This window comes from Hakea prostrata, chromosome 9 (assembly GCF_041222555.1).
Source record: "Hakea prostrata isolate BN-2017 chromosome 9, UWA_Hpros_2, whole genome shotgun sequence".
NCBI classification, from domain to species: domain Eukaryota; kingdom Viridiplantae; phylum Streptophyta; class Magnoliopsida; order Proteales; family Proteaceae; genus Hakea; species Hakea prostrata.
Genome location: NC_142608.1, coordinates 8176331 through 8186870, shown reverse-complemented (window position 1 = coordinate 8186870; position 10540 = coordinate 8176331). Strand labels below are relative to the sequence as shown.

The 10540-nt window shown below is 35.8% G+C and overlaps 1 protein-coding gene across 1 annotated transcript; it reads left to right on the top strand.

Moving 5' to 3' along the window:
• Positions 1-1320: 1320 nt before the first annotated feature.
• LOC149004466 (transcription factor MYB41-like) lies at positions 1321-3046 on the top strand. Its single transcript, XM_089168300.1, has 3 exons — positions 1321-1547; positions 1640-1769; positions 1898-3046. The coding sequence occupies exons 1-3, from the start codon at positions 1415-1417 to the stop codon at positions 2742-2744; spliced, it is 1110 nt and encodes a 369-aa protein (XP_089024426.1). The 5' UTR covers positions 1321-1414; the 3' UTR covers positions 2745-3046.
• Positions 3047-10540: the final 7494 nt, after the last annotated feature.

The following is a 10540-nucleotide window of genomic DNA, read 5'->3' as shown; positions in this document are numbered from 1 at the left end:
AATAACTACTACAAAAACAATCCACTCATATAGAATAAACATAAGTCAAGCATATGCCCCCATCTTTCAAATTCCCAATTGATATCATACACATTTTGGAGGATGTCTAACACCAAATTGTCTTGTTTGAACACGTATTTACCAAAAGAGTTGAATATTGTTGCTCATTTTCTAGGTAGGATTGTCAAGTCTTGTGCATTTGAAACTTATAGGTCTTTATCCACTCATTGGATTCGAGTCTCGTGTTTGTGTTTTTCACGCTTTACTAAATAAGTTTCCTTCGTATTAGTTGGAAAAAAAGAAAGAAAAGAAAGTCGAGCATACAATGATGTATAATATGTTGTATATCCAATAAAATACATAATACAAAACTAGGTAAATTAATTTATGTTTGTTTTTTAATATTGGATAAGTGTTTAATGGAGAGATGGGGGAGGCTTAGTGCAAGCCTATTGCTTCTTCTTTTTTTCTCGTCGTACAACAATTATTGAAGATATATTTTCATGTATTACCAAATGTGGTTAATTTTTCTTATGAAAAGACAAGCAAGGAAGAAAAAAAAGTTAAAGTATTTGACCAAGATTATTACTAAAATTTTATTTGAAAATATATTATTTTTATTTAATAAATATTCATGCACTTTTTAGTAGCTTTCGAAACGTGAAATTATTAGTCAAATTATATTGACATTTTATAGCAAAAACCTTAAAAACATGTCCATGACAGAAAGATTTATTAAAGACCACACATTTATATGAGTAGAAAAAAAAGAAGAAAAAAAAAAACCTCCTTTCTACACCGACAGCGTGTATTCATTTGCTGGGTTAGAAGATTTATTATCAAATTTCATGGAAGGAAGTAAAGACACGTAAACCAAAAAAATTAGAAGACGCTGGAAACCTGAGCCGGCTCAGCCGGCTCAAGCCAAAGGTTATTTAGAGCCATGCAAGGAAGGGCAGCTTGAAATGTGAAACGTGAAGTCACTGTTACGTGGTCTTTGAGAGCGTCAGTGTCAAAGGTGAAAATGGTACGTGGCGAGGAATTAATGGTGACAGCTAATAATCTCATATTGTATCCAGAAAGCGAGCAGAAACCTCGGCGAGAAAACGAAAGATTTATTTAACCATTTTTTTCTTCGTTTTCGATCATAAATTTTCTTCATCTCTTCATCTTCACTGTTGGAAAAAACAAAAAAAATTAGATAGCAGCGACAAGATCTCAGGGACATGAGACACGTATCGCTTCAGACCGGCACCGAATCCATTTTGACTTCTCTCCTTTCCCTTCCCAACTATTTATACCGGTCTCTTCATATACAACCTTCATACAATTAACACCTTCTATTGTTTCTTTCCAAGTGTTCTCCCTGAGTTATAACCATCTCTGTGTGTGTGTGTGTGAAGTAAGGCAAGAGATGGGGAGAGCACCTTGTTGTGATAAAAATGGACTGAAGAAAGGTCCATGGACACCAGAAGAGGATCAGAAGCTAATTGATTATATTCAGAAACATGGGCATGGAAGTTGGAGAACACTTCCCAAGAATGCGAGTAAATATGCAGACCCTCACCAATCATTTTCCTACTAGAATCTTCCAAGTTTCTATTTCTGTGTTTCCTTACTGGTTTTGAATTGTTTACAGGTCTTCAAAGGTGTGGAAAGAGTTGCAGGCTTCGATGGACCAACTACCTTAGACCTGACATCAAGAGAGGAAGGTTCTCTTTCGAAGAAGAAGAAACCATAATTCAGCTTCATAGTATCTTGGGTAACAAGTAAGACTTTCTTCTCTTCTCTTTCTCTCTCTCTCTCTCTCTCTCTCTCTCTTTCTCTCTCTCTTGCTGTCTCTCTTTTCATGGATTTGCAGTGAAAACTGAGAGAATGATTTTCTCTCTTAAATTAGGTGGTCTGCCATTGCTGGTCGCTTGCCGGGAAGGACAGATAATGAAATCAAGAACTACTGGAACACCCACATTAGAAAGAGGCTTCTACGAATGGGAATTGATCCTGTAACTCATAGCCCAAGACTTGATCTTCTTGACCTCTCTTCCCTTCTAAGCTCACCTCTCTATGATCAGTCTCAACTGAACTTGTCTAGAATGCTTGGGATCCAACCTCTCATCCATCCTGAGCTTCTAAGATTTGCTACCACTCTCTTATCATCCCAAGGTGACCATAGCCTTGACCTTCATCTTCCACATACTCTCCAAGAGAGCAACCAACAACTCTGCAACTCCCAGATTCAAACCCAGTTCCCTTCATTCACTTGTAATCCACTTCAAACCACAATTCAAGAAAACCCTCCTTGCACAACCTCCACAGCTCCATGCCCTCCTCCATTTCTGAATGATACCCAGCACTTGCAGATCAATGTGAGCCATTTTTCATCAAACCCTACCAGCTTAAACTGTCACGATTCTCAAATAGGTGCATGGCAAGATAATGTTGCTCTTCCTTCAAATTTGACAGACAATTTGATTTCCCCTTCCAATTATGGTTACTACGGTTCTGATCAATCCTTTGCCGACCTTCTATCTGAAAATTCAAGTCTACAGTCGAAGAGCAACTGCACCAACCAGAATTTGATCTTTGCTTCAGCCCTATCTACACCTTCATCACCAAATCCAACCCCTATGAATTCATCATCCACACACGTCAACAGCAGCACTGAAGATGAAAGGGATAGTTATTGTAGTAACATGTTGAAATTTGAAATCCCTGATATCTTCAATGTCAACGAATTCATGTAATTATTCACGCCATCTTTCCCAATTAGTTCGAGCTTCTAGAGGGAACGAAAAGCAAACATGGTAATCAAACCCAGAAAACGTATCAAAAAGCTCAAAGTTTTAATTTTAATTTCCTTTTTCTTTTCTAGGTTCTTTTGGTGTTTGTTGTTGTTGATACTGTAGAGTTCATACAGAATTTTGTTGTAATCCTTCTAAATCTTTTACTGTATCAAGAAACAAGATTTTCTTTTGTTTTGCTGGAAACTTCAGTGATTGATCATTTCTTGTCTTTTCTGAATATTTTACCCATAGACGTCAATCGGATAAGCACTCGATTAATCAATTAATATTAGTTTTCCCTTCCAAGCACCCACCATCATGAAATACTTTAAAAAAATCTATAATTAGAAAATCATGGATCCAAGCACAAGGATATTATTATGATGTAACTGAAAAACTTCTATAAATGGATCTTAGCTTTTCCTTCTTGGCAAACATTTAATTATTAAAAGATCCTACATGTGAGGAAAGCATATTAAGATTCAATTAAAGAGGTGTTCTCTCAGATCTTTCTAACTTTGTGTTATGATTAATAATTTTTCAGTTCCACGCTTTCAGAAAAAACATTTCCAGGTGCCCAAGCAGCTTTGAAGCTTTGATGGAGTTTGGATCATCAATTTTTTTTACTTCTTTTACTTTTTTTTTTTTTTTATCACATAATAAGAGTTGGGTTTACCTTGAATACCAATAAAATGAAGTAAATATAAAATTTCCATGAATCTCACAAAGATTATATTTTTATTATGTAGTGAAGAAGTTTTAAAGAAGCACATATTTCTTTCATGAAGGAGAGGTGATTCAAACTCTCGGTCTATTTTTTTTTTCTATAAAATGACAATTAGGAAGCAAGTTTTTTACTAATTCTGGTTGCACAGTCAAGCTCCCTTCTTCCTTTGCACTCAAGGGTCAATTTTTGTCCGGCCCGAGGAAATCTTTGCACACTTCCGTTATCTTTTGGGAGGTCTACTCCCCATAGAAACCGTAGGTCTTGACTCAAGGTTAGAATTTTAGCTATTTCAGAGTGGTATCTCACTGATGGCTGGGCCCCTGAAAAGAGTTCTTCTCGCCCTCCACCTGGGTTTTAAACATCTTAAAACAGAAAAAATGTGAAATTAATGTTAGAGAGAGAGAGAGAGAGAGTTGTTTCATGGATTCCGGCAGGGGGGTTTGGCCGGCGAAAGCCCAGTCAAAATTCCCGGCGAATTCTTGGCTCCTGAAAGATACCTACACGTATTACGACACCTGTCAGGCGAACTTACCTTTCACGTGCAAATAAAGTAATTATTTATCTGTTTTTCTCCGTTGACTTTAAGATAGGGCACGTGGCGGTTGGACAGGGTAGTGGGGGACCACTGATATGTCTTTTTTGACAATCTTGCCGTGGCTCTTGTGCTGTTCTCTTTGTCATTTTCCGACTCCGCTCCAACCCACAAATTACCCTATCGATTACGTCACGTGTTGTTTAACACGTGTACACGAATAGAAACTTAGATTCGCATCCTTAGATCCTGTGGTACAACTGCTACGATAATTATTTGAAGTATGCTGTGAAGGTGCCACGTATTCAGTGGAAGATGTGATTGTGATCGTGTGACCACTCCGGGCCCGTGCATATTATTATTTAATGCATGGGCCCCACTGAACCAGCTGGACCCAATCTAAAGTCCACCCTAGGAGACCGGTCTAACTTGTACTAGCAATATCTAAAGCATTATTATTATCCGTGTCTTCATTAAATTATTTCTTGTACGATCTTAATTTTTCTTTTTTATTAAATTAAGAAGTCAAAAAAAAAAAAATCAAACAATTATAACAATCTATATCTATATAACATAATTAAAAACTCCTTTTAGCTAAGTTTGTTCATCTTAATGTTTTCTCTCTTCATCAAAACTCCTTTCAGATTGTTTCAAAATCAATTAGTGCTCTTTTTTTCCAATGGATCTAACCTTATGTAAGGTCTCTTGCTTCATTTAGATCTTGACCAGACACCTAAATCAAGAGATGCTTTATCAATGGCCAATTCAACCTCCACGTGTAAGGGAGTCTCTATATGGACTTCCTCAATTGAATGTGTGGTAGATTCAAAGTTCTCCCAATAAACTAAATTTTATGAATTCCCTCTCATGCAAAATTCTTTGTGCAGGCTCCTATTTTAGCAACGTGTCTATCCCTATCATTTTCAAATTAAAACTTCAAAATTTTATGCATTTTTAAAATTTAAAACTCTAAATTTCAGTTCATCATCCACTTCTTCCTATAAACTACTAGAGTCCATGATAGCTAAATTTACCCTCTTTTGAAATAAAGGAATTAAAATTTGACTCTTTTATCCTAGTGTCCCCACGCTCTCTTTTCCTTGCCTTTTCACAAAATGAAAAAGTACTTTTTCTCTTTGGTGTAAAACCTTTTTCATTTTTTTTTTTCCTTCTTTTGTGTGTATAAGTGTGAATAGGAGAATATGTTGAGTGTGGTTTTTCGCATGTATGTTCACCAATACATATGAGTCTCTCGTGTTTATTTTATAAATATATTTTCTATGACTTAAATAAGATTAAGTGAGATTTCTTACCTAAAAAAAAAAGATTAAGTGAGATATGACATATGAAATGAACTTCTTTTTTAATATTTTTTAGTAAAAAAATTTTATATGAGTTCCCTCCGTTTCCATTAAAAACTTAGTGCACCCCCCTCAAAAATAAAATCTTACAAAGCTTCCCTCCATATTTGACACAGTTAGGTTTTCATTAGTTTATTAACTTTAATTTGACAATTTTACTCCTCATTTGAATAAATTTTTTTTTAAAATTCTAAAAAGTGTTTGTACCAACCTCTTCCATTTCAATTGGAAAAACTAAACACCTCCCCAAATCAAAATCTTACGAAACCCCCATCCACACTTCACACCATCTATTTTCTTTTAACCGTGATCACCCACACTTAATAAATTTATATAAAATATAAGTAATATTTTAATGTTCATTTTAGAATCTTAAACAATATTTTGATGTCACCATATTACCCCAATTTATATGATCGAAATTTTTCTCAAATTAAAAAAACTCTTGCATAATTATTTTTTCATTCTTTGGCCAATGAAATAATATGGGAACGGAAATTAATTTGACTTTAATCCGTTTATTGCATAGTTCACTAATGATGTGAAATATGAAGGTGCCTTGTAGGGTTTTGATTTTGGAAAGGGTGTGCCATGTTTCTAATGGAAATAGAGAGGGATCTTGTAAAAAATTCTTACAATATTCATTTACGGATTTTCCATTTAATGTATCTCATTTATTTTGGTAAGAAAATAAATTTATAAAGTGAGGGTACCCCAAGTATTTTCTAAAAGCAAATTTAAGAGCACAAAAATGAAACTGACATTAAAAAATCCAACTAGTTGGGCAATTGCAAGGTTTTCATCTCGAAGGTGTCCATCCTGAGAGTCCTTTGCCCCAATTGAAATGGAGGGCTCATCTTATGATCATGTGATAGAACGATCACATAGTAGTTAGAAAGGGGTACAGATTTGAATAGAGAAATCAAATTATTTTGATTTTTTTTTTTTCAAATGAAAAAATTAGGTAAGTGGAAAATTCATGATCCTTGCATGACCCTTAAATTTAAGAATGATTATGCATGGAGTGGTTGCCAAAAGTAGTCCACATTTAAACAATTTCACACATCATTGTATATTAAAGGTTATCATTTTGGTCTATATGTTTGTAATATCTCACCTTTAAATTTGTTCATACTTATACACGTAAATTAATTGTTTGGTAAAATACTACTAGTACTAAATTTAAAAGTAAGACTTAATTTCCTTGTTTAGGCTTTGGATTTTCAAACTTCATCAATAAGTGTGTTGAGGTACTTAGATGCCACACTCTGTCGTAAAATATATCAAAATTTCTTTTAACGCTTAGTGTTTTGTCTTTATTATCTACTCTACATGACTCAATTAACTATTTCTTCTTTGTTGGAACGTGCACGTCAAGATGTTTCACGAAAAAAACTAAACATATATATTAATCATTCTTCATGTCATTAAAAAGCTATATTAAGTGATCATAGATCAACTGTTCACCATTCTTCTTTGATTAAATACCAGTTTAATTGATTGCATTGATCCCTAAAATACTATTCCTAGGGGCCTTTTAATTATAACCGCCGGTGCAAGTCATGAGAAAAACTTTTAAGATCCCAACTGCCCCTACCTTAGTCAATATCTCGCTAATTAAAAGATCAGGAACACTTGTAAGCTTTAGCTTAACTCTCCATTAATCAGTATTAGAATATATCACTTGATGATTTTTATATATAAGAATCCTGTCTTCCAGTCATTAGGTTGCATGATTAAATTATAATTTTAAATTTAAGCATTATAAGCATCTACTAATATAGTAGTAGTATAGTATACCCATAAAGAGAACCCATTAAAATGTGCGATTTGTAACATATTTATGAGACAAGAAAGTCAACACTACTTTAACAAGACACCTTACTTCGTAAGCCAAGAGCATTACTACTGGCTTAGTTACTGTTCTAAAACATGCAAGATTCATGACTACAAGAAAGTAAAAAAAAAAAACACTATTTATGGGGCCTCACCGGAGAGCAAGTTTGATCTTATCAATATTGATGTGGAATGAAAACAGGGTGGAGTGAGGATTTTAATACACAGACGACTTTTCTATTCATTATTTTTTATTTTTTTGTGTCTGAAGTTTCATTCGGGCTAGTTTGTGCGCACCTCAATTACATCTTCAGAGGGAGCTTTGTCGTCTGCAAGGATCAAACCCATACCTCTCGACTGAGAAATATGGATCTCTATTACAACTTACACCTAACAAATCAAACAGTAGAGATCCATACTTCTCAATGGAGAGGTCATGGATTTGACCCTTGCGGACATCATCCCCTCTGAGGATGTAATCAAGGTGCGCGCAAGATGAACCTCAGCTTCCCAAATAATAAAATAAAAAAACAATAGAAGCCAGTAAATAAGGGGTGGAGGGGAGTTGATTGTTAAGGATGCTTCTTGTATGAGTGCACTATTATTGACTAAAAAGTCCGCCACCATACTTGCCTCGCGTAGAATGCGCCTGAACGAGATAGACTCAAGTGCCCTTCCAGAAGATATTATTGATTCGATCTCATATTAGTACATCTTATCATTACTTAGAGAATATTCTTTTATTCTCATTTTTCAGCTTGAGAGGATTCTAACTCGACCAAAGTGGTCAGCCATCAGATGGTCCCCCTAGTGTTGTGTGTCTTGCGCAGGGCAATCTGTCTGTGCTGCCTAACCTCTTGGCTCACTGCGCCGTAAAGGGTTGTGGTCCGTTTCCTTCCATGATACCATAAACTTCAGTGTCTTATATCATGTGGATCACGAGTTGAGTTGCTTTCTCTCTTGGTCTAAGAAGATCTTTGACGAGCGCGTCGCACAATCTGTGTTGGCCACGATCACCTTCAAATACTCAAAAGGACAACGCGTTGTTGACTGAAGCCTCTCAGAAACGCACCGACCCAATTCGTCCCCTTCTTAAAAACCAATATTGTACTCTGGTTTGGGTCGCCTTCTACAGTGCCGTGTCTCTCGCTCTCTCTCTCCACCCTCTTTAGGGTCTACCCATTCAGTCATTAACGACAGCAAACCACTTTTGCCTCTCCCAATCACCGCCTTAGTGGAATTCGTACAGCCTTAAAGTGCTTTTTTGTCGCTGCATGCGTTTTTCCTTCTCTTGCTTGCCTGCGTTTCACATTTGCAGAGGACGCTCTTCTCTTATTAATATGGAGGACTTGGATTCTGTAAACATGACACAGACTAGATATAAGTTTTCATAGCTCCACGGAGGCGAAAGTAAATCAGAATAGCTAAAGGTTTGTTTTCCTTTTTTTGGTTGGGACCAATAAGCGAACATGTGGTGTGCAGTCGGGTTTCAGCCTCGTTGACGACTCCTTTACAGCCAGCTGAAAACATGATAGTTAGATCAAATCTTAATACCCTTTCGACCTTTCTGCTAATGTTCCATCTGGGTATTAGAGATTTGTGTGTCCTGTTTGCAGTCCCATCAAATCATGAAGAAAGAAGAAAAAGCTGTCCCTACACACAAGAAGAAATTAAGGCGTCTTTCTCTTGGCATTTTCAAGCTTTTGTCTTCTCAATCTGTAGGAATGCTAGCAAAGGTAACAGGGCTGGAGCTTAGCCGTACAATGAGCCTTGAATCCTTGATTTAATAGTTCCTTACCGGCATGCAATGTTAACGACCAAAATTGGGGGTTAATTGATGCTCTCACCTCACTTTACAGCTCAAATCTAGAAAACTTTAGATCAATCAAAGAAAGAAATGGACCCCACAATAAATGGATTTATTGGTGCAGGAGAAAATTCTCCAAGTGTAAGATCGAAGGTACCATTTCACTATTAAAATCCTTGACATTTTCTTTTTTGGGTCTGACTAATAAATCCTCGACAGAATCCATTATGTACCAAGTATAAAACTTCACATAACTTTGAAGACTAAAATTTATTTTAGTCAAAAGTAAGAAAAGTAACCATCCAACGGTTAGTCATTGAGTTATGAGTCTAACGACCGGCACCTCTTAGTAAAGAGATCACGATGTTCTCACTAGTATATGTGAGGTGCAATGTTTAGGCGAAGGGGTGAACCGGTGAATTTTGCCAATATTTGGCTAGTTTCAGTCAGATTTTGACCCCCCCCCATTTCAAGAGGTATTTTAGGCTCAGATTTGGTGTATAACCTAATTTGATACTAATAAACAAATTAAGACTTGGAAAATTTGAATTATTTCTTATAAATTTTTCTATGCAAATTCTCCTCTCGAATCACATTAATTGGCACATTACCTTCTAAGGCCTAAATCATTGAGACATAAAGGAAATATTGTCCGTTGACCTTGAAGATTTTGCTAAAGAATCCGAAAAAAAATCACCAAAATATCACAAGAATTCAAGATATCGGCGAAATCTTGCCGATATTTTGCATTTTCAATTTTGGCAGCATTAAAATGAACTTGGCGAAATTCTCGAGTTCTCTCTGTTGTTCGATGGTGGCCTTCATCCTCAAACATGAAACTCATTGTTATAATTGCATCCCCAACCTTTCAAACTAGCACTTTTTGTAGTCGACTCTATTGTTTCTTCAATGAACGTTGGTTCTTCGATCAAGTTTCCGAAATGTCTTACCATGGGTATATGTAATAGTAGTCCAAACCTCCTAATATAAAGCTCTAATTTAAAATAAAATAAAATAAAATAAAATAAAATAAAATAACAGGAAGAAGCAAAGAAATAAGGAAAGTTGTTTTAAACTATGATTTAAAGTTTTTCGTCAAAATGCCAAGAGCTCAAATTATCCAATAAGATTTTTTTTTTACAAATTACATTTTGTAAAACCAATGCCCACGTCACTCCTTTCGAATGAGATATGCGAGGTGATCTAGCAAAGCATGAGGGTCAAGAAGAACCTTAGTAGTCATAGAACCTAACCCAGCCCAAGAAGTCTGCACAACAATTAGTTTCCTTACCCCATGATAAAAAAACACAATCCATAAACTGGTTCCTTTGCTCCATAATCTCCTCCAACATGTTAAGGATCTTCCAAGAAGCCTGAAAAGAACCTAAGATAGCTCCAATGGCAACCTGGGAGTTGGATTAAATCAGAACTCTATTGCATCCAAAGGCTCAAGCCCTCTTTAAACCACACAAAATGGCATGCATCTCCGCTTGT